Source organism: Mesoplodon densirostris, chromosome 2 (genome assembly GCF_025265405.1).
Source record: "Mesoplodon densirostris isolate mMesDen1 chromosome 2, mMesDen1 primary haplotype, whole genome shotgun sequence".
Taxonomy (NCBI): domain Eukaryota; kingdom Metazoa; phylum Chordata; class Mammalia; order Artiodactyla; family Ziphiidae; genus Mesoplodon; species Mesoplodon densirostris.
Genome location: NC_082662.1, coordinates 179,319,323 through 179,343,933, shown reverse-complemented (window position 1 = coordinate 179,343,933; position 24,611 = coordinate 179,319,323). Strand labels below are relative to the sequence as shown.

Below are 24,611 nucleotides of genomic sequence, written 5' to 3'. Positions count from 1 at the left end.
ATAAACAAAACCTAAAGTCAGCAGAAATAAGGAAATAATAAAGATCAGCGAGGAAATAAAATAGAGATTTTTTTTAAAAATAGAAAAAAATCAATAAAATCAAGAGCTGGTTCTTAGAAAGGGTAAACATAATTGACGAACCTCTGGCTAGGCTCACCAAGAAGAAAAGAGAGAAGACTCAAATAAAATAAGAAAGGAAAGAGGAGAAAGAACAGATACAAAAAACCATAAGAGAATACTATGAACAATTATATGCCAACAAATTCGGCAACCTAGTAGAAATGGACAAGTTTCTAGAAACATACAGTCCACCAAAAATGAATGAAGAAGAAATAGATAACTTGAAAAGACCAGTCACTAGAAATGAGACAGAATTTGTAATAAAAATACTCCCTATAAACAAAAGTCAGGACCAGATGGCTTCACAGGCAAATTCTACCAAACATACAAAGAACTTACACCAATCCTTCTCAAACTCTTCCAAAAGACTGAAGAGGAGGGAACACTCCCAATGACATTCCATGAAGTCACCATCACCCTGATACCAAAACGAGATAAAGGCACCACCAAAAAAGAAAATTACAGGCCAATATCTTTGATGAATATAGATGCAAAAATTCTCAACAAAATATTAGCAAACCAAATTGAACAATACATAAAAAAGATCATACACCACAACCAACTTGGATTCATCCCAGGGTCACAATGATGGTTTGACATATGCAAATCAATCAATGTAATGCACCAAATCAAAAAAAAAAGACAAACACCACATGATCATCTCAGTAGATGCAGAAAAAGCATTTGATAAAATTCAACATCGATTCACGATAAAAACCCTCACAAAAGTGGATAGAAAGGGAACACATCTCAACATAATAAAAGCTATTTATGACAAACCCATGGCCAATATAATACTCAATGGTGAAAAGCTGAAAGCGTTCCTGCTAAAATCTGGAACAAGACAAGGATGCCCATAGTCAACACTTCTATTCAACATAGTATTGGAAGTCCTAGCCACAACAATTAGACAGGGAAAAGAAATAAAATGTGTTCAGATTGGTAGGGAAGAGGTAAAATTGTCATTATATGCAGATGACATGATACTTCATAGAGAAAACCCTAAAGACTCCACACAAAAACTACCAGAACTGATAAATTCAGTAAAGTAGCAGGATACAAGATTAACATACAGAAATCGGTTGCATTTCTTTATACAAACAATGAAATATCAGAAAGGGAATGTAGACAAACAATACCCTTTAAAGTTGCATCAAAAAATAAAATAAAATAAAATACTTAGGAATAAAACTCACCAAGAAGGTGAAATACTTATATGCTGAGAACTACAAAACATCAATAAAGGAAACTGAAGATGATAAAAAGAAATGGAAAGATATCTCATGCTCTTGGCTTGGAAGAATTAATATTGTTAAATGGCCATACTAACCAAAGCAATCTATAGATTTAATTCAACCCTTATCAAATTATCCATGACATTTTTCACAGAACTAGAACAAACAACACTAAAATGTATATGGAACCTAAAAAGACCCAGAATTGCCAAAGCAATTCTCAGGAAAAAGAACAAAGCAGGAGGCATAACCCTCCAAGACTTCAGACAATATTGCAAAGCAACAGTTATCAAAAGAGTGTGGTACTGGCAGAAAAAAGACACATGGATCAATGGAATAGAAGAGCTCCAAAATAAACTCACACACCTATGGACAATTAATTATCAACAAAGGAGGAAAGAACATACAATAGGGAAAAGAAAGTCTCTTCAGTAGGTGGTGTTGGGAGAGTTAGACAGCCACATGCAAATCAATGAAGTTAGAACATACCTTCACACCATGTGCAAAAATAAACTCAAAATGGCTTAAAGACAAATATAAGACATGACATCATAAAACTCTTAGAAAAGAACATAGGCAAAACAGTCTCTGATATAAATCATACCATTTTCGTAGGTCAGTCTCCCAAGGCAATAAAAATAAAAACAAAAATAAACAAGTGGGACGTAATCAAACTTATCAGCTTTTGACAGCAAATGAAACCATAAACCAAACGAAGAGAACCTACAGACTGTGAGAAAATATTTGCAAATGATGTGACCATAAAAGGGCTTAATCTTCGAAATATACAAACAGCTCATACAACTCAATAACAATAAAACAAACAAAAAAACAATTAAAAAATGGGCAAAATACCTAAATATACATTTCTGCAAAGAAGATATACAGATGGTCAATAGGCACATGAAAAGGTGCTCATCATCGCTAATTATTAGAGAAATGCAAATCAAAACTACAATGAGGGGCCTCCCTGGTGGCGCAGTGGTTAAGAGTCCGCCTGCCGATGCAGGGGATACGGGTTCGTGCCCCGGTCTGGGAGGATCCCATATGCCGCGGAGCGGCTGGGCCCGTGAGCCATGGCCGCTGGGCCTGCGCATCCGGAGCCTGTGCTCCGCAACGGGAGAGGCCACAACAGTGAGAGGCCCACATACCGCAAAAATCAAAAAAAAAAAAACAAAAAAAAAACCAAAAAAACTACAATGAGGTACCACCTCACACCAATCAGAATGGGCATCATTAAAATATCTACAAATAACAAATGCTGGAGGGGGTTCTGGAGAAAAGGGAACCCTCCTACACTATTGGTGGGAATGTCAGTTGGTGCAGCCAATACGGAAAACAGTATGGAGGTTCCTCAAAAAACTAAAAATAGAGTTGCTATATGATCCAGCAGTCTCACTCCTGGACATATATCCAGACAAAATTATAATTCAAAAAGATACATGCACCCCTATGTTCATAGCAGCACTATTCACAATACCCAAGACATGGAAACAACCTAAACATCCACTGACAGATTGACAGATTTATGGATAAGGGAGATGTGGTGTATTTATACAATAGAATATTACTGAGCCATAGAAAAGAATGAAATAGATGCCTGGGTGGAGGACAAGATGGCAGAGTAGAAGGACCTGAGTTTACTTCTTCTCAAGAAAACACCAAAATCACAACTAACTGCTGAACAACCATCGACAAAAAAGACCAGAACCTAACAAAAGAGATATTCTACGTACAAAGACAAAGAAGAAGACACAATGAGATGGTAGGAGGGGTGCATTCACAATACAATCAAATCTCATACCTGCCAGGTGGGTGACACACAAACTGGAAAATAATTATATCACAGAGGGTCTCCTACAGGAGTGAGAGTTCTGAGCCTATGTCATGCTGCCCAGTCTGGGGGTTTGGCCTCAGGAGGAGCAGCCCCAGAGCACTTGATTTTGAAGGCCAGTGGGACTTGATCGCAGGAACTCCATAGGACTGGAGGAACCATAAACTCCACTCTTGGAGGGCACACACAAGGTCTTGTGCACCCTGGGACCCAGGGAAAAAGCAGTGACTTCACAGAAGCCTGGGTCAGACCTACCTGCTGGTCTGGGAGGGTCTCCTGGAGAGGTAGGGGGGCAACTGTGTCTCACTGCAGGGACAAGGACACTGGTGTCAAGGTACTGGGGAGCACTTATTGGTATGAGCTGTCTGCAGGCCTCCATTTTGATGCCAAGAACTGGCCACACCCAACAGCCTTCATGCTCCAGTTCTGGGTCGCCTCAGGCCAAACAACCAACAGGGCAGGAACACAGCCTTACCCATCAGCAGACAGGCTGTTTAAAGTCTTCCTCAGTCCACAGCCACCTCTAAACACACCTGTTGTTATGGCCCTGCCCAACAGAGGGACAAGACCCAGCTCCAACCACCAACAGGCAGGCACCAGTCTCTCCCACCAGGAAGCCTGCACAAGCCTCTTAGACCAGCCTCACTCACCAGGGGACAGACACCAGAAGCAAGAGAAACTACAATCCTGCAGCTTGTGGGACCACAAAAACAGAAAGTTAGACAAAATAGGATGGCAGAGGAATATGTTCCAGACGAAGGAACAAAATAAAATCCCAGAAGAACAACTAAGTGAAGTGAAGCTAGTCAATCTATCCGAAAATAGACTTCAGAGTAATGACAGTAAAGATGATCCAAGATCTCAGAAAAAAATGGAGGAACAGACTGAGAAGTTACAAGAAATGTTTAACAAAGAACTAGAAGATCTAAAGAACAAACAAAGTTGAACATACAATAACTGAAATGAAAAATACACTAGAAAGAATCAGTAGCAGAATGAATGAGGCAGAAGATTGGATATGTGAGCTCAAAGGCAGAATAGTGGAAATCACTGCTGTAGAACAGAATAAAGAAAAATGAATGAAAAGAAATGAGGACAGTTTAAGGGACTTCCCTGGTGGTGCAGTGGTTAAGCATCTGCCTGCCACAGCAGGGGACACAGGTTAAAGCCCTGGTCCTGGAAGATCCCACATGCTGCAGACCAACTAAGCCCCTGTGTCACAACTACCGAGCCTGCACTCTACAACCTGCAAGCCACAACTACTGAGCCCACGTGCCACAACTCCTGAAGCCCGCACACCTAGAGACCATGCTCTGCAACAAAAGAAGCCACCAAAACGAGAAGCCCACGCACTGCAACGACGCATAGTCCCTGCTCACTGCAACTAGAGAAAGCCCACTCGCAGCAATGAAGACCCAACATAGCAGTTGCAGGGCATCTTAAGATGTGGAAATCAACTTCTTCCCCACAAATACAACAGAAATAGATCTACATGTGGAACAAGTCCTACATAACACCTACTGAACTCTGGCAGAAGACCTCAGACCTCCCAAAAGGCAAGAAACTCCCCACGTACCTGGGTAGGGCAAAAGAAAAAAGAAAAAACAGAGACAAAGAATAGGGATGAGATCTGCACCAGTGGAAAGGAGCTGTGAAGGAGAAAAGGTTTCCACACACTAGAAGCCCCTTCGCGGGCAGAGACTGCGGGTGGCGGAGTGGGGAGCTTTGGACCCACGGAGGAGAGTGCAGCAACAGGGGTGCAGAGGGCAAAGCGGAGAGACTCCTGCACAGAGGGTCAATGCGACCAGCACTTACCAGCCTGAGAGGCTTGTCTGCTCACCCGCTGGGGCGGGAGGGGTCTGAGAGCTGAGACTCGCACTTAGGAGGTCGGACCCCAGGGAGAGGACTGGGGTTGGATGCATGAACACAGCCTGAAGGGGGCTAGTGCGCCACGGCTAGCTGGGAGGGAGTCCGGGAAAAAGTCTGGAGCTGCCGAAGAGGCAAGAGACTTTTTCTTGCCTCTTTGTTTCCTGGTGCGCAAGGAGAGGGCATTAACAGAGCTGCCTAAATGAGCTCCAGAGACGGGTGTGAGCCGTGGCTATCAACGTGGACACCAGAGATGGGCATGAGATGCTAAGCCTGCTGCTGCCGCCACCAAGAAGCCTGTGTGCAAGCTCAGGTCACTATCCACACCTCCCCTCCTGGGAGCCTGTGCAGCCCACCACTGCCAGGGTCCCGGGATCCAGGGACAACTTCCTGGGAGAACGCATGGCACGCCTCAGGCTGGTGCAATGTCACACCGGCCTCTGCCGCCACAGGCTCGCCCCACATCTGTACCCCTCCCTCCCCCCAGCCTGAGTGAGCCAGAGCCTCTGAACCAACTGATCCTTTAACCCCGTCCTGTCTGAGTGAAGAACTGATGCCCTCAGGCGACCTACATGCACAGGTGCGGCCGTATCCAAAGTTGAACCCCCGGAGCTGTGCGAACAAAGAAGAGAAAGGGAAATTGCTCCCAGCAGCCTCAGGAGCAGCGGATTAAATCTCCACAATCAACTTGATGTACCTGCATCTGTGGAATACCTGAATAGACAACAAATCAACCCAAATTGAGGAGGTGGTCTTTGGGAGCAACGATATATATATATTTTTCCCTTTTTCTCTTTTTGTGAGTGTATGCTTCTGTGTGTGATTTTGTCTGTATAGCTTTGTTTTTACCATTTGTCCTAGGGTTCTGTCTGTCCATTAATTTATTTTTTTATTACTTAAAAATACTTTTTCTTAATAATTACTTATTTTGTATTTTAATAACTTTATTTTATTTTATCCTCTTTGTTTCTTTCTATTTTTTCTGCCTTTTATTCTGAACCGTGTGGATGACAGGCTCTTGGTGCTCCAGCCAGGCATCAGGGCTGTGGCTCTGAGGTGGGAGAGCCAAGTTCAGGACACTGGTCCACAAGAAAACTCCCAGCTCCACGTAATATCAAATGGCGAATATCTCCCAGAGATCTGCATCTCAACGCCAAGACCCAGCTCCACTCAACGACCAGCAAGCTACAGTGCTGGACACCCTATGCCAAAAAACTAGCAAGACAGGAATATAACCCCGTCCATTAGCACAGAGGCTGCCTAAAATCATAATAAGGCCACAGACACCCCAAAACACACCACCAGACGTGGACCTGCTGACCAGAAAGACAAGATCCAGCCTCGACCACCGGAACACAGGCACTAGTACCCTCCACCAGGAAGCCTACACAACCCACTGAACAAACCTTAGCCACTGGGGACAGACACCAAAAACAACAGAAACAAGGAACTCGCAGCCTGCGAAAAGGAGACCCCAAACACAGTAAGTTAAGCAAAATGAGAAGAAAGAGAAACACACAGCAGATAAAGGAGCAAGGCCAAAACCCACCAGACCTAAGAAATGAAGAGGAAATAGGCAGTTTACCTGAAAAAGAATTCAGAATAATGATAGTAAAGATGATCCAAAACCTTGGAAATAGAACAGAGAAAATACAAGAAACGTTTAACAAGGACCTAGAAGAAGTAAAGAGCAAACAAACAGAGATTAACAACACAATAAATGAAATTTAAAATTTTCTAGAAGGGATCAATAGCAGAATAACTGAGGCAGAAGAACGGATAAGTGACCTGGAAGATAAAATAGTGGAAATAACTACTGCAGAGCAGAATAAAGAAAAAGAATGAAAAGAATTGAGAACAGTCTCAGAGACCTCTGGGACAACATTAAACGCACCAACATTCGAATTATAGGGGTCCGAGAAGAAGAAAAGAAAAAGAAAGGGACTGAGAAAATATTTGAAGAGATTATAGTTGAAAACTTCCCTAATATGGAAAAGGAAATAGTTAATCAAGTCCAGGAAGCACAGAGAGTCCCATACAGGATAAATCCAAGGAGAAACACGCCAAGACACATATTAATCAAACGATCAAAAATTAAATACAAAGAAAAAATATTAAAAGCAGCGAGGGAAAAACAACAAATAACACACAAGGGAATCGCCATAATGTTAACAGCTGATCATTCAGCAGAAACTCTGCAAACCAGAAGGGAGTGGCAGGACATATTTAAAGTGATGAAGGAGAAAAACCTGCAACCAAGATTACTCTACCCAGCAAGGATCTCATTCGGACTTGATGGAGAAATTAAAACCTTTACAGACAAGCAAAAGTTAAGAGAATTCAGCACCACCAAACCAGCTTTACAATAAATGCTAAAGGAACTCCTCTACGCAGGAAACAGAAGAGAAGGAAAAGACCTACAATAATAAAAGCAAAAGAATTAAGAAAATGGTAATAGGAACATACATATCGATAATTAACTTAAATGTAAGTGGACTAAATGCTCCAACCAAAAGACTTATACTGGCTGAATGGATACAAAAACAAGACCCAAATATATGCTATCTACAAGAGACCCACTTCAGACCTAGGGACACATACAGACTGAAAGTGAGGGGATGGAAAAAGATATTCCATGCAAATGGAAACCAAAAGAAAGGTGGAGTAGCAATTCTCATATCAGACAAGATAGACTTTAAAACAAAGACTATTACAAGAGACAAAGAAGGACACAACATGACGATCAAGGGATCGATCCAAGATGAAGATATAACAATTGTAAATATTTATGCACCCAACATAGGAGCACCTCAATACATAAGGAAAATACTAACAGCCATAAAAGGGGAAACTGACAGTAACACAATCACAGTAGGGGACTTTAACACCCTACTTTCACCAATGGACAGATAATCCAAAATGAAAATAAATAAGGAAACACAAGCTTTAAATGATACATTAAACAATATGGACTTAATTGATATTTATAGGACATTCTGTCTAAAAACAACAGAATACACATCTTCTCAAGTGCTTATGGAACATTCCCCAGGACACATCATATCTTGGGTCACAAATCAAGCCTTGGTAAATTTAAGAAAATTGAAATCATATCAAGTATCTCTTCCGACCACAACACTCTGAGACTAGATATCAAATACAAGAAAAAAATCTGTAAGAAATAAAAACACATGGAGGCTAAACAACACACTAATTAATAACCAAGAGATCACTGAAGAAATCAAAGAGGAAATCAAAAGATACCTAGAAACAATGACAATGAAAACACAATGACCCAAAACCTATGAGATGCAGCAAAAGCAGTTCTAAGAGGGAAGTTTATAGCTATACAAGCCTACCTTAAGAAACAAGAAACATCTCAAATAAATAACCTAACCTTACACCTAAAGCAATTAGAGAAAGAAGAACAAAAAAACCCCCAAAGTTAGAGGAAGGAAAGAAGTCATAAAGATCAAATCAGAAATAAATGAAAAAGAAATGAAGGAAACGATAGCAATGATCAATAAAACTAAAAGCTGGTTCTTTGAGAAGATAAACAAAATTGATAAACCATTAGCCAGACTCATCAAGAAAAAAAGGGAGAAGGCTCAAATCAATAGAATTAGAAGTGAAACGGAGAAGCAATAACTGACACTGCAGAAATACAAAGGATCATGAGAGATTACTACAAGCAACTCTATGCCAATAAAATGGACAACCTGGAAGAAATGGACAAATTCTTAGAAAGGCACAACGGGTCCGAGACTGAACCAGGAAGAAATAGAAAATATGAACAGACCAATCACAAGCACTGAAATTGAAACTGTGATCAAAAATCTTCCGACAAACAAAAGCCCAGGACCAGATGGCTTCACAGGTGAATTCTATCTAACATTTAGAGAGGAGCTAACACCCATACTTCTCAAGCTCCTCCAAGATATAGCAGAGGGAGGAACACTCCCAAACTCATTATATGAGGCCACCATCATTCTGATACCAAAACCAGACAAAGATGTCACAAAGAAAGAAAACTACAGGCCAATATCACTGATGAACACAGACACAAAAATTCTCAACAAAATACTAGCAAACAGGATCCAACAGCACATTAAAAGGATCATACGCTATGATCAAGTGGGGTTTATCCCAGGAATGCAAGGATTCTGCAATATATGCAAATCAATCAATGTCATACACCATATTAAAAAATTGAAGGAGAAAAACCATATGATCATCTCAATAGATGCAGAGAAATCTTTCCACAAAATTCAATACCCATTTATGGTAAAAACCCTGCAGAAAGTAGGCATAGAGGGAACTTTCCTCAACATAATAAAGGCCATATATGATAAACCCACAGCCAACATCGTCCTCAATGTTGGAAAACTGAAACCATTTCCACTAAGATCAGGAAGAAGACAAGGTTGCCCACTCTCATCACTATTATTCAACATAGTTTTGGAAGTTTTAGCCACAGCAAGCAGAGAAGTAAAAGAAATAAAAGGAATCCAAATTGGAAAAGAAGAAGTAAAGCTGTCACTCTTTGCAGATGACATGATACTATACATAGAGAATCCTAAAGATGCTACCAGAAAACTACTAGAGCTAATCAATGAATTAGGTAAAGTAGCAGGATACAAAATTAATGCATAGAAATCTCTTGCATTTCTATACACTAATGATGAAACATCTGTAAGTGAAATTAAGAAAACACTCCCATTTATCATTGCAAGAAAAAGAATAAAACATCTAGGAATAAACCTACCTAAGGAGACAAAAGACCTGTAGGCAGAAAATTATAAGACACTGATGAAAGAAATTAAAGATGATACAAATAGACGGAGAGATATACCATGTTCTTGGATTGGAAGAATCAACATTGTGAAAATGACTCTACTACCCAAAGCAATCTACCGATTCAATGCAATCCCTATCAAACTACCACTGTCATTTTTCACAGAACTAGAACAAAAAATTTCACAATTTCTATGGAAACACATAAGACCCTGAATAGCCAAAGCAATCTTGAGAAAGCAAAATGGAGCTGGAGGTATCAGGCTCCCTGACTTCAGACTATACTACAAAGCTACAGTAATCAAGACAGTATGGTAAAAAAGAAGTATATATCAGTGGAACAGGATAGAAAGCCCAGAGATAAACCCACGCACATATGGTCATCGTATCTTTGATAAAGGAGGCAAGAGTATACAGTGGAGAAAAGACAACTTCTTCAATAAGTGGTGCTGGGAAAAGTGGACAGCTACATGTAAAACAATGAAATTAGAACACTCCCTACCATCATACACAAAAATAAACTCCAAATGGATTAAAGACCAAAATGTAAGGCTAGACACTATCAAACTCTTAGAGGAAAATATAGGCAGAACACTCTATGACATAAATCACAGCAAGATCCTTTTGGACCCACCTCCTAGAGAAATGGAAATAAAAACAAAAATAAACAAATGGGATCTAATGAAACTTAAAAGCTTTTGCACAGCAAAAAAACCATAAACAAGGTGAAAAGACAACGCTCAGAATGGGAGAAAATATTTGCAAATGAAGCAAGTGACAAATGATTAATCTCCAAAACATACAAGCAGCTCATGAAGCTCAATAACAACAACAACAAAAAAAACAACCCAACCCAAAAATGGGCAGAAGACCTAAATAGACATTTCTCCAAAGAAGATATACAGATTGCCAACAAACACATGAAAGAATGCTCAACATCATTAATCATTAGAGAAATGCAAATCAAAACTACAATGAGGTATCACCTCACACCAGTCAGAATGGCCATCATCAAAAAATCTAGAAACAACTAATGCTGGAGAGGGTGTGGAGAAAAGGGAACCCTCTTGCACTGTTGGTGGGAATGTAAATAGATACAGCCACTATGGAAAACAGTATGGAGGTTCCTTAAAAAAGTAAAAATAGAACTACCAGACGACCCAGCAATACCTCTACTGGGCATATACCCTGAGAAAACCATAATTCAAAAAGAGTCTTGTACCACAATGTTCATTTCAGCACTATTTACAATAGCCAGGACATGGAAGCAACCCAAGTGTCCATCAACCGATGAATGGATAAAGAAGATGTGGCATGTATATACAATGGAATATTACTCAGCCATAAAAAGAAACGAAATTGAGTTATTTGTAGTGAGGTGAATGGACCTAGAGTCTGTCATACAGAGTGAAGTAAGTCAGAAAAACAAATACTGTATGCTAACACATATATATGGAATCTAGAAAAAAATATGGTTCTGATGAACCTAGGTACAGGACAGGAATAAAGACACAGACATAGAGAATGGACTTGAGGACATGGGGAGGGAGAAGGGTAAGCTGGGACGAAGTGAAAGAGTAGCACTGACATATATACACTACCAAATGTAAAATAGATAGCTAGTGGGAAGCAGCTGCATAACATGGGGAGATCAGCTCAGTGCTTTGTGACCACATAGAGGGGTGTGATAGGGTGGGTGGGAAGGAGACTCAAAAGGGAGGGGATATGGGGATATATGTATACATATAGCTGATTCACTTTGTTATATAGCAGAAACTAACACAACATTGTAAAGTAATTATACTCTAATAAAGATGTTAAAAAAATAAAAGGAAAAGTCACTAATTGGGACCTAATCCAACTTATAAGCTTTTGCATAGCAAAGGAAACCATAAATAAAATGAAAAGACAACCTATGGACTGGGAGAAATTATTTGCAAATGATGCAAATGATAAAGGCTTAATTTACAAAATATACAAACAGGTCATACAGCTTAATAATAAAAAAAACAGACAACCTAACTGAAAAGTGGGCTGAAGACCACAGTAGACATTTCTCCAAAGAAGACATACACATGTCCAACAGGCACATGAAAAGATGCTCAACATCGCTAATTATTTGAGAAATGTAAATCAAAACTACAGTGAGGTACCACCTCACACTGGACAGACTAGTCATCATTAAAATGTCTAAAAATAACAAGTTCTGGAGGGCGAGTATAGAAAAGGGAACCCTCCTACACTGTTGGTGGGAATGTAAATCAGTGCAGCCACTATAAAAAACAGTATGGATGGTCCTCAAAAACTAAAAATAGAGTTGCCATATGATCCAGCAATCCCACTCCTGGGCATATATCAGGACAGAATTCTAATTCTAAAAGATACATGCACCCCAATATTCATAAAATCACTACAATACCCAAAACATGGAAACAACCTACATGTCCACTGACAGATGCATGGATAAAGAAGAGTGCTATATTTATATAAGAGAATATTACTCAGCCATAAACAAGAATGAAATAATGCCATTTGCAGCAACATGGATGGACCTAGAGATTAACCTCCTAAGCAAAGTAAGTCAGAAAGAGAAAGACAAATATCATATGGTATCACTTATGATGGAATCTAAAATATGACACAAATGAACTTATCTACGAAACAGAAACAGACTCAAGAACACAGAGAACAGACTTGTGGTTGCCAAGGGGCAGGGCAATGGGGGAGGTAAGGATTGGAAGTTTGGGATTAGCAGATTCAAACTATTGTATATAGCATGGATAAACAACAAGTGCCTACTGTACAGCAGGAGAACTATATTCAATATCTTTTGATAAACCACAATCGAAAAAATATGAAAAAGAATATATATATGTATAACTGAATCACTTTGCTCTATAGCAGAAATTAACACAACATTGTAAATCAACTATACTCCAATAAAATAAAAAAAAAACCAAATTCTTTGTTTCTCCAAGGACAGTATAATCATACCCACACATTAATACTATCTGAAGATGCATTTTCATAATATAAGAGTTCTGCAATTTAAACCACTCGGTGAGTAGAAACTAATTGCTAAGTGTTGAGGTGATACTGTATTATTTGTTTAGTATTGCAGAGAATGAAAGGATCTGCAAGCCAGTAATTACAATTGTCCCTTGGTATCCAAGGGGATTTGGCTCCAGGACTCCCTCCCCTGGGTACCAAAATCCGAGGATGCTCCATTCTCATGGTCAGCCCCCTGTGTCTGTGTGTGTGGAATCTGTAGATATATAGGGCTGACTGTACAAGTAGAAACTGCACTTAAACTTAGCTGGACTCAATTTATGCTTTGTGATCTTGAAAATGTTAACAAATTTAAAATTCGTTACTGTTCATTAAATTTGTTAACAAATTAAGAAACCCAAGGATTTGGTCATTGGAACCTCCAATCTGTAGCCAGTAGGTCAGAAGCACAGTTGACAATCTGGACTTGTGATTGGCGTCTGAGGTTGGCGGGGAAGGGGACACAGAGGGGACAAGAGTCTTGTAGGACTGAGCCCTTCCCCTGTGGAATCTGATGCTATCTCTGGGTAGACAGTGTCAGAATTTAGTTGAACTGCAGGACACCCAGCTGGTGTCAGAGAATTGCCTGTTGGTGTGGAAAGCCTCCCCACACATTGGAATTGGTGATCAGAATTTCAGCTGCACAGGGTGGCCACTAGCTCATATAGAACCTTTGTGCAAACTGGGGAAAAGGGGTCCCCTTGGGCAGATGCATTTTGGCACACAGTTTGGGGAGCAGACTGGTACCTGGGGGATTTATAAATTACAGCCTTTCCTTGCCCAGGTAGACACAGCCCCACGCCAGACTGCACCATGGGATTCAGTCATCTTTTACCTCTTCAATGAGTGCTTGGTGCAGCGATGCCTTGTGTCACCCTCTGTGTGACCTTCACCCCCCAGATCTTTGCCTGACCTCTATCTTGGCAGTAGGTGGTCTGTGGTCTGGAGCCACAAGGAGTCATCCATCTGCACTGGCGCAGGGTGTCAGGGTCAAGAACAGACCCAGCACTGCTGGCACTTAAGTCTTTCCCTATCTCCCCTTTTATTTCTAATTCCCCAAGTTACACAGTAATATAACCTATAAATTCTCCAGGTGATTTCAATATACAACTCTCCTCCACAATCCCCTGACTTACAACTACAAAGCAGAAATACTCACCCCTGGTGCACATTAGAATCACTTTCAGAGTTAAAAAAAGAATACCAATCCCCAGGCCCCATCCAAGGCCAATGAAATCAGAATTTCTGGGATAAGGCCCAGGTATCAGTATTTTAAAAACTTTCCCAGATGTCTTAGCCCATTAGGGCTGCTATAACAGAATACCATGGACTGGGTGACCTAGAGGCAACAGAAATTTATTTCTTAAATTCTGGAGGCTGGGAAGTCCAAGATCAAGGTGCCAGCAGATTGAGTGTCTGGTGTGGGCCCACTTCCTGGTCCTCACATAGTGGAAAGGACAAGGGAGCTCTCTGGGGTCTCTTTATAAGGGCACTAATCCCATTCATGAGGGCTCCACCCTCATGACCTAACTACCTCCCAAAGGCCCTCCCCCCATATACCATCACACTTGGGATTAGGGTTTCAACACATGAATTTTGGGGGGACACAAATATTCAGTCTGTAGCACCAGGTGATTCTAACGTGCAGCCAAAGTTGAGAATGCTCTTCTAGGGTTAGTCTCCCTTGGTCTCCATATTTAGCCAAACATAAGTGTCATCTAGTCCCTTGCTACTATGGTTCTGAAAATATTTCTTTCTAAATACAAACAAATATTTTAGTCCAGTGATAGAGAAATGAGGCCGCCTTTAGAGACATACCGTATGGGTTTCCCCCGGTGGGTATACATTCAATGGAGACATCCGCTTTGGAAGAGGCACTAAAGGAGGCCTCTCTCTTATATATGGTTCTTTGTGGATTTTTCTCTGTAGTATCAGGGACAGAAAAATGGCCAACAAGATCAAGCCCAGCATTGCCATTAACACTATGAACCATAACTCGCTGTAGAACTCTGTGCTTTTGTTCCCTGATCCTTTCTTTTCTCCAGGAGTTGTCAGCACCAGGCCTGCAAAATCCAGGGACAGAAAAGGGAAACGTTATTTCAGAAGGCAATTTTGTGATTTCTTGCTCTGTTGTTTAATAAATTAGAAAAGCATGTATAGTGCTTTGTTGCACTTGTGTTTAGGCTGGGGAAATGGTGCAGTGGGTCGGTGGGTGTAAGGAGAAGTTTACAGCCCTTGGGAGACCTTGCTGACACCTCTCAGGTTGGAAATTGCAGCTGCCTTGGCACGCTCCCAGGAAATACAGTTGGAGGGGGGATGAGGGGATTTTTAAGAGGGTTACCAAAGTAACCTTGGGAAAAGCCTACTTCACAGCTGTGTGCCTGGGGAGCAGTCCTTTCTGGGCTCATGTGAGGGTTGGATCCCAGACTAATATTGCTACAGAAACCCCATTATATACACAGTCAATGCTGTGTGGATCCAGGGTCCCCTCACTTCATGCAACAGCCCTGTTCCTGTGAAGTTTCTTTCAAACTGGATTTTGAGACGTCAGATATCATTTTCCATTGGGATGTTAATAGCTTGTGCTAACAGGTGGTCTTTATAGTACTTCTTGTACTCTGGCCTCTCTGTTAAGTAACAAAAGCTCTGCAAGTCATCACTCAAATGCCCTGGAAGAGCTTCCTAGGGATGGAAATCCTTTAGCAAAGGGACCACTTACCTTTGATTTCTATTCAGGTGTTAAGAGTTCAGTTGATGTGATTCTCTGCACATGAGGCTGATAGACGTAGCTCACATTTAATAAGCATTTACCCTGTGCCAGTCCCTGTGCTAAGTAAGGGCTTTCCGGGGATGAAGGATCGAAGGATGGGGAGTAGCAGGATTGTCAAGTCTGTGGATGTGGGAAAGCTGAAATGAGAGGGGCAGACTCGGAAAGCCTTATGGGATCACTGCAGAACAGTGTTAAGCTGTGGAATCACCGTCGGCCTGGCAATCTGAGTGGGAGAAAGTCTCAGAGATCATCTCCATCCCAGCCCTTTGCTAGCAACAGCTCAGAAGCCTCTGGATCCACGCAGCCGCCATGCAGGCTGGCATGCAGCAGAGGGCCAGGGAGCTGCTCTTCTAAAGCCAATGCTCATGGCCAAGAGGAAGGACAGACACAGCTGTAAATGCCAACTCTTTTGACAGCCTTCCCCTTTTCAGCCCCTCAAGGACTGGATGGGCCTCCTTGGCCTTCACACCCACACTGTCAGGGGAAGTTTAAAAGGGGAAGCATTTTGCACTGGGGTGAGGATGTTTAAGGGAGGGAGAGAAGGTGACTAAAATTAAAATTTGAACTCCATGAGAGGGGGGCTACACTTTGCTAACCCTAACTCTGAATTTGGAACATTATCGTTATTATCCACACAAATTGGCATTAGAGTATTTTCTCTTTCCTCTGACTTCCTCTATAAATTCACTTTTTTTGGTGCACAAATTCATATAGCTCTTTATTGACAGAATTTGTGGTTAGGAGAGAACTTTAGTCATATCTTTCTGCATCTACAATTCAATGACTTGGCATTTTAAGAGTTTACCCTAACTCCTTGCCTAATGTAAGTTTCAAGAGGACTTAAAAAAGTTCTTACAACACTTAACACAATTTCTTCCATATGGTGTATGCTAAGATGTGTAGATACATATGTATAAACAAACATGTATGTATAAACAAACACAAATATGTATAAACAAACATGCATGCTTCTTTAGGAAAATGAGTAGATACTACACTAAATATGATTTGAGTTAAATGTTTACCAAATCCAGTGCTGGTATCATATTGAATCAAAGGTGTCTTAACACTTCCTTCATCTGTAGTGCAGATGACCTGGAAAAAGAAAGCTGGACAAAGGTAAATGAGTCAGTTATTCAACATCTACAAATAGTGGGCACAGTTTCAGAAAAGCAATGTATTATAGCATGAAGTAGTCTGAAAACAGGATTCCACATCAAGTTATGAGGTTTTACCTACTATGCAAACTTATTTCTAACTTAAAAACTATCAAGAAAAACAGCTATCATTAGTGTAATAACGTATATAACATATATGTTATTACATATATGTTACCTATATAATAACATATATATATGTAACAGAACTAAAGAAGTTTAGAGATTATATAGCAAAGGAAAAGAATTATCTGAAGAATAAAGGTTAACTCACAGAATGTATCTTGTTCTGCATATAATCTGAAACTGTTCCTTTAAACTTACAGGTGTTCCTTTCACTAGGCAACCCAGAGTTTCCTACTAAGCAGGAAGGCTCAACAGGGATCTGAGAAATCAAATGGTCTAAATACCTCTTACAGTAGCCAGGAGCCTGAGGGAAGTGAGTCTTGTAAGGTCACACAGATGATTAGAGGCCTGGCCAGGGGTAGAACCCGTATTTCCCAACTTTCAGGCCATCTCCTCATCACAACAAACTGCCCAGGTGACCAAGAACTGTGACCATGTAGCTGAATTGTTGTAAAAATGTTACTGATAAGTTTCAAATGCTGTAAATGCAATGCTGGAGCTCATTGTTTACCTGCCCCTTTTAGCCAAAATAAATAGTACATATTTTCAAGGAAACTAAAAAAATCAACCACTAATGAATTCATTGTATAAAACCAGATTGCCCAAAAGGGCCTCACATCTATTGGTCCTGTGGCCATGTTGATCATTAGAAAATACTTAGTACCTTGAAAAGCTTTTTCTCATTTCAATTTAAAAACAAGAAAACCAAAGAAGGACATGTAATTAAATAGGGAGAAAGTATTCAGTTTTAGAGGGAAGAGCGTTGTTATTTCAAGAACAGATACCGACGTTGGTTAAGGAAAGCTCTTACTCAAGGTCTAAGATTTGGGGATGGTCATGGCCTGATTATGCTCTCTTTGGAGGCTGTGGATGCATTGAGAAAGTCTCCGAAGTCCCTAAAATTGTATTATTTCGGGATACTCTTTGCCTGTGGGTTTTATTTCTCTAGTGCACATAACCTGCCCTCTGGTCTTGTTCCTGGGGAACCTCAGCAGAGGCAGTGCTCAGAGGACCACATCAGAAGGGTCATCAGGAAAACCTGACTGACACCAAGCAGTCACTTTCCCACGAGAAGTGACCACTTAACCCAGGACATGTTAATGATGACCATCTGAGGTCACCTTTCAGATCGACAGATTGAGCATCTCGGAAAGGTGGGAAACTCAGCTTCTTGTGCCCTGAGAAATGGGAATGGGAAACTCACTTCTGTCTGCGGTCTTTGGGATGTAGAGGGTGGTGTCGAGGCCACTGTACACACGCTGCCCTCTATCGGTCAAGACGAACTCCTTCAGCCGCCCATTCAGCAGGAAGGAGCCACTCCAGTCCACACGTACCACGGATAGATTGCTGTCCACCGAGAAAGGGGCACGGTACTGGGGCACTGTTGGGAGAAGGGCGTAAGTTCTAAAAATAGTTGGACAAAGGTTCTAATTCTAAAAATAGCTGAGAGAAGGTTGCAAGTTCTAAAAATAGGTGGAAGAAGTTTCTAAGTTCTAAAAATAAGTGGGAGAAGGTTCTAAGTTCTAAAAATATGTGGGAGAAGGTTGTAAGTTCTAAAAATAGTGTGGTGTGTGTGTGCTTTTTATTTTAAAATATGAGCACACATTTTTTTTGTCCTTGCTGGAACCCTTCCTATTTCCCTTACTGCTTAAAGGAAAAACCTGGCTTTGGGGGTGAAAAGAAAACCATGGGAACACATGTGAAATGCTTTCTCAGCAATGCTGCACCTGCTTTCCAAAAAAAAAAATCAATGGAGAGTGGTGTTTTATGAAATACATCTATTAACATACAATGGTTCTGCTCATCAGCATAGCCCCGGAGCTCATATTTTGTTGCATTTTCCTTCTTTTAACAGGTAAAGTATCCTTAACACTATTAACTACAGTGGATAGCTATTTTTCATATCAAATCAGTATTTATTGCTACAAAGCCCCAAGGACTAGATGAAGTTAATATTTTATTTTCTCCTAACTAAACTGCTTAGATGGTGAATTATGTTCTTTTGGCACCCATTTATTTTTAAAGCTTTTTCTTGAACCGTTCGTTTGTTTTCTAAGATAGTTAAAAAGCCTTGCAAATAGCAATTCGAGTATAATAATTCATTGCCCTGACTAATCAATCAATAGCACAGTACATTAGTATATAATCAAGCTCAGGTCTCCTAAGTATTGTATCAGATAGAGAAGCAACTTTGTGTGCATTTAACAGGAATGAGAACTTTTCATTTTTCAACTCCTTACTAAAATAAAGAAAGAATAATCCTTAACTGAGGCTCATCTTCTAAATGAATCATTTTTGTAGGAACAAATGAAGGGATACCATATCATCTTGTCAAGTCAGAAGAGATTTATTTCATGAGATCTCATTTTCTCCAAAATAATCAATACATTTGTAAGGGCATTAAGATCCAGCTATATATGAAATTGGCTTTTTTTTTTTTTTTTTTTTTTTTTTTTCTTTTTGCGGTATGTGGGCCTCTCACTGCTGTGGCCTCTCCCGTTGCGGAGCACAGGCTCCGGATGCGCAGGCCCAGCGGCCATGGCTCACGGGCCCAGCCGCTCCGTGGCATATGGGATCCTCCCAGACCGGGGCACGAACCCGCATCCCCTGCATCGGCAGGCGGACTCTTAACCACTTGCGCCACCAGGGAGGCCCGAAATTGGCTTTTAAGAAAAGAAAAAAAAAAAGTGAGTGGTAGAAATAAATTGGATATCTTTTTTCCTTTAAAAATTAAATCCATCTGTTGCTGATGTGAGGAAATATAACAAAATAAGGAATAATTATGCTTTGGTGATCATAAGATTCAACCATGAAGACAAATTTGATTCTCATCTTTTAAAATAAGATATTTTCATAAAGTTATAGGAAAATTTTTCTGCAAATACTGAAACAAGAGCTATCAAGCCCTCTTTAAATATTTTTAACACAAATTATGCTTAATATCACAATGGAACATACTATTGTATTTGTCTGTGGCTTCCCGCTGTCACTTAATTTTGGTAGATTTCCACTTCTCCCCTACATCATAACAGTACAGACAAAGAGAAGGCTTGTAAATAGTACAAAAATAGAAATGTAGGGGCTTTACTTGCCTTGCAGGATTTGGAGATCTTCCTGAGGAAAAAGAGTGATCAAACTATCAAAATAATCAGGAATAAAGGATTTGAAGACTGAGAAAATGATAACAGCTACTATGCCAATAAAGTAGTACAATGCAAGTACAATAAAGTACTTGATGTATTTTATTTTATTTAACCCTCAAAACAATCTTGTAAGAATTAGTTCCTAATTTTTCATGTGAGGAGACTAAAGTTTAGAGAGATCAAATAACCTGCTTAATGTCAGTAGCTGGTAGGCGACAAAGGATCTGAACCCAGGCCTGCTTAACGCCAAAGCCCATGTTTTTTTGTTAAAATCAGTACACATTTATTTAAAGGAGCATGATTTACTAATTCACTTTATGGGTGCCCTTCAGTGGTGAGTGGTTCATCCTGATTGTTAAATATTCAGGAATTTTGTGAGTTGGTTATTAAACCCAGCCACTATTAAAAACTAAATCATATAAACCTAAATAAATTATATTAAAACAAAGGTAACAAATATTAAAACTTTGTAACTTCTTAATTATGTCGCTACCTTTTATCATCTATGCTCTCATGCTGTTCAAACCTATTGTATCTGGATGGTGGAAATATTATATAATGGTACACAATCTTTTCCCAACTCTGTGTTCAGTGCTGTCACGTTGGCAACTTGAAATCAGCCAAGTAGGAGTACTTACACCATGGAAATTGCTGAGCCCTGCAAATCAGGACATTTTTCTTTCACGGAGGCCAGTTGTTAAACATTTGCACCTCACCTCTGCTCTTCCACTGCAGGTGTAATTCAGGCAGAGGGGGCAGAATATGTTGCTAATGCTTCTCTAGACCCTTTTCTGATCACGTTTATATAAAATTGCAAATACTATTTTCAAAGCATCTTCTGGTTTGTATTCTTTGATCCACATTTTCTCTCTGCTAGTTTGTATAATGAATTAAAAGGAACATAAATGGTATTTAAACCCCATACAACAGCCAGTCAACTACTGTGCTTTTCCATGTCTGGGGATCCAGTAAACAGATGAAGAGAACCCTTCCTCCTTCAGTGCTACTGCAAACTTCAGCCACTTCTTCAATGTCAAGAAAGAATAGAGGGCTTCCCTGGTGGCGCAGTGGTTGAGAGTCCACCTGCCGATGCAGGGGACACGGGTTCGTGCCCCGATCCCGGAAGATCCCACATGCCGCGGAGCGGCTGGGCCCGCGAGCCATGGCCGCGGAGCCTGTGTGTCCGGAGCCTGTGCTCCGCAACGGGAGAGGCCACAGCAGTGAGAGGCCCGCGTACAGCAAAAAAAAAAAAAAAAAAAAAAAAAAAAAAGAAAGAATAGAAAGGCAGGACATCTTAAGTCTGTTCATTCTGTTCCTCCAGCATAAGGGGAAAATGTCTGGCAAAGACTAAGTTTCATGTTGAAAAACAGAATTGGTGATAACCTGCAAACCTCACATAGCTGTTTTGGCCTGGCCTTCTGGTGAGACACACACAAAACCTGGAATAATTAGAAAAATTGGCTTATAAATATACAGATCTCCCTTGACTTAGGATGGGGTTACGCCCAATAAACCCATCATAAATTGAAAAATATCCTAAGTTGAAAATGCATTTAATACACATAGGCTACCAAACATCATAGCTTAGCCTAGCCTACCTCAAACGTGCTCAGAACACTTACATTAGCCTACTGGGCAGAAATCATGTAATGCAAAGTCTATTTTATAATAAACAGTTGAGTATCTCCCATAATTTATTGCAAACTGTACTGAAAGTGAAAAACAGAATGGGTGTCGGGTACAGAATGGTTGTAAGTGTATTGGTTGTTTACCCTTTTGATGGCATGGCTGACTGGGAGCTGCCCTCAGCATCACGAGAGAGAATCATACTACAGATCGCTAACCTGACAAAGATCAAAATTCAAAGTATAGTTTCTACTGAATGTATATCACTTTGGCACCATCGTGAAGTCAAACCATTGTACATAAGGGACAGTCTGTATTGTAAACGGTAATTGCTTCTCAAAGATGGCGGTGGTGTTTTGTCCCATTCCTCGTAAGGAGTCGCGTTTTTTATTAAGTCAGAATTCATTTGACTACACTTTCATTTCAGGAATAAATGTTTCTCACAGTTCTTTTTGGGTTTGTGAAGGGAGGATAGCGAGAGGAATACGCAAAAAGGTAAAGGAGGTTACACAATTAGACAGTAGATATTACGAAGAACGATTACACTTTGCTTTGATTATAGCTTGGGTGACAAAGGACACTGATTGTGTGGTGCCAACAGTAAACGTGAGACATTCTGGATGCATTCACTCACTCACTAAACAACACATTTTGGGTATCTAAGACACTCTGCTTAGTGCTGGAGATAAAATGGAGAGAATGAGAGCCCAAGGAAGGGCACATTTAAGGGGAAAGATTCGCCTTCTGTTGGGGGTCTGCCCAACTCAAGCTGGTTATGAGAAGTTCCAAGGGAGACAAGGAAGCTGGGTGTGAGGGTCTGGATTTCAAGCAGGGAGCTCGGGGAGGAGGTGACCATTTGGGAGTCAGCCTTCAGAACTGAAGCCTTGGAGGAGATGAACTCACCTGAAGAGGGAAGAGGTGAGGCAGGAAGGACAGGAAAAAAGAGGGAAGGGGATAAAAGGGAAAGTGTGAGCAGAGAAAGTTTAGGGTTGAGGCTTAAAAACCTTGGTTGGTGGAAGATCAAGCAACTAAGCTGACTAACACTGAACATCCAAAGACACAGGTTTCCCAGGAGAGACTTGTCATGAAAACTAAGGGGAGCCACTTTCTACCAAGGATTGAGGCTTCAATCACGTTGAATGTTCCCAAGAAGTCAACGTGATTACTGGTGTAAAAAGCCCACTGGATCATCAGTGTGGAGGTCAAGGGCAAATTTAAGAAGAGATTTTCGTGCAGGGATGAGGTGGAAATCAGTGTGGAGGAAGTTAAAGAACACGTGGGAAGAAAGAAAATGGGAAAGCACTTGAAGACCATTCTTTAGAAGAGTTGTGCCCTGTCGGGAGGAGCCGGGGCAGGAACCAGAGGGGAAATGGAGTCTGTTTGCTTTAACATTAGAAAGATAGAGGCAACAGTGATACACTGAAGATTAAGGATAGAAAAATGATGAATAGTACTGAAGGAAGTGGTATCAAAGCACAAGAGGCAGGTTTATTTCAGATGGAAGGACCACCCCTTCCTGCCGTGTCCCTGGTGGGAATGATGCAGATGCAGGACACGTGGCTGTCTGGGGTGGGAAGCGAGCAAATTACTGACTGATGACATTTCCTTTCCTGGTGAATGACGAGGCAAGGAGTTCTGCCAAGACTCTAGGGAGAGGTGGGTGAGGGTTGTATAGGCTTGTGGGAAAAGGATGAGAAGAAGTGGAAGGTCTGAGGAGGGTGGAGAAGGTCTCAAATCTCTATTACAGAAAGTAGGTAGTGAGTTGACCAGGTTAGCACAGCAGTACCGAGGGTGCTGCTGAGCTGGGTGATCCTGAACTTAGAGTAACACTTCTACCTTCTAGGTGTGGAAACTGGAGGGACTTAAGCTCTGGCTTTAGCTCATCATATAGCTCCAGGAGCCTCACTTCAGATTCTAATTGATGTGAATGGCATCCTGGAATTGTAGTGCACAGTCCACAGCCCTGCATCAGTTTTCTCATCTATAAATTTGGTTAATAATAGTACTTAACTTCATAGGTTTGTGGTAAGGATTATTTGTAAAATGCCTGAACAGTGCCAGGAATGAGCAAGTGCTCGCTAAAAATGACCTCTTGCTAACCTCCTGCCATGTTATGGCTCAGGTACATTAAAGTCTTCGTATGAGGCAGTGAACTTTCACGAATGCATAACTCTTACTTTTAAAAATGTCAGTGCCAAATACCAAAGATGCGGTTCTAATCTGATATCATGTTTCTGGAAAGCAAATTTGCAATAAGTGTGCAAAGCCTTAAAATACTTAAAATTCCTGATGTAGTAAATTCCATTTGTTGCCATTTAAGAAGATAACCAGACATTCAAAGATTTGTTCACAAACTTTCTCACCACATTTATAAAAGGAAAATATTAGAAACAACTGAAATGCCCAATTTATTCGTAGGATGGAATGTTATATAGCCATTAACCTTGGTGGCTAAAGAGTTTTTAATGCCATGGGAAATGCAAATAAAATAATGTCAAGTATAAAAAGCAGACTATGAAATTTTCATTAGAGTATGATCTCAGCCATGTAATAAAAACTCTGCATAAAAAAGGGATTAAAGGAATGAATTATGCCAAAATATTAATGGTGGTTGCCTCTGGGTGTGGGGGATTATAAGCAGGACTGGCTTCATGGTTGTGTGACCTGTGCAGCTGCCCAGGATCCCTCATGTAGAAGAATTATGGACTTAGTTTTGATGCTCTGCTGTCATTATCTTGAAATTGTTAATGATTTTTGAACAAGGGGCCCCATATTTTCATTTTCCAGTGGAACCTACAAATTACGTAGTTGGCTCTAATTATAAGTACTTATTTTATTCTTAATACCTTATGTATTTGCCATTTTTAAACAGTAGACATATAAACCTTATAA

At 40.6% G+C, this 24,611-nt stretch overlaps 1 protein-coding gene across 1 annotated transcript in view; it reads right to left on the bottom strand.

Moving 5' to 3' along the window:
* The window catches only part of USH2A (usherin), a 790,488-nt gene that overhangs the window by 5,668 nt on the left and 760,209 nt on the right, over nucleotides 1–24,611 (bottom strand). The window contains exons 68-70 of the mRNA XM_060088664.1: nucleotides 18,155–18,331; nucleotides 16,693–16,776; nucleotides 14,716–14,960 (exon numbers count right to left, since the gene is read on the bottom strand). Coding sequence (XP_059944647.1) covers nucleotides 14,716–14,960; nucleotides 16,693–16,776; nucleotides 18,155–18,331 — 506 coding nt within the window. The remainder of the gene's footprint in view (nucleotides 1–14,715; nucleotides 14,961–16,692; nucleotides 16,777–18,154; nucleotides 18,332–24,611) is intronic.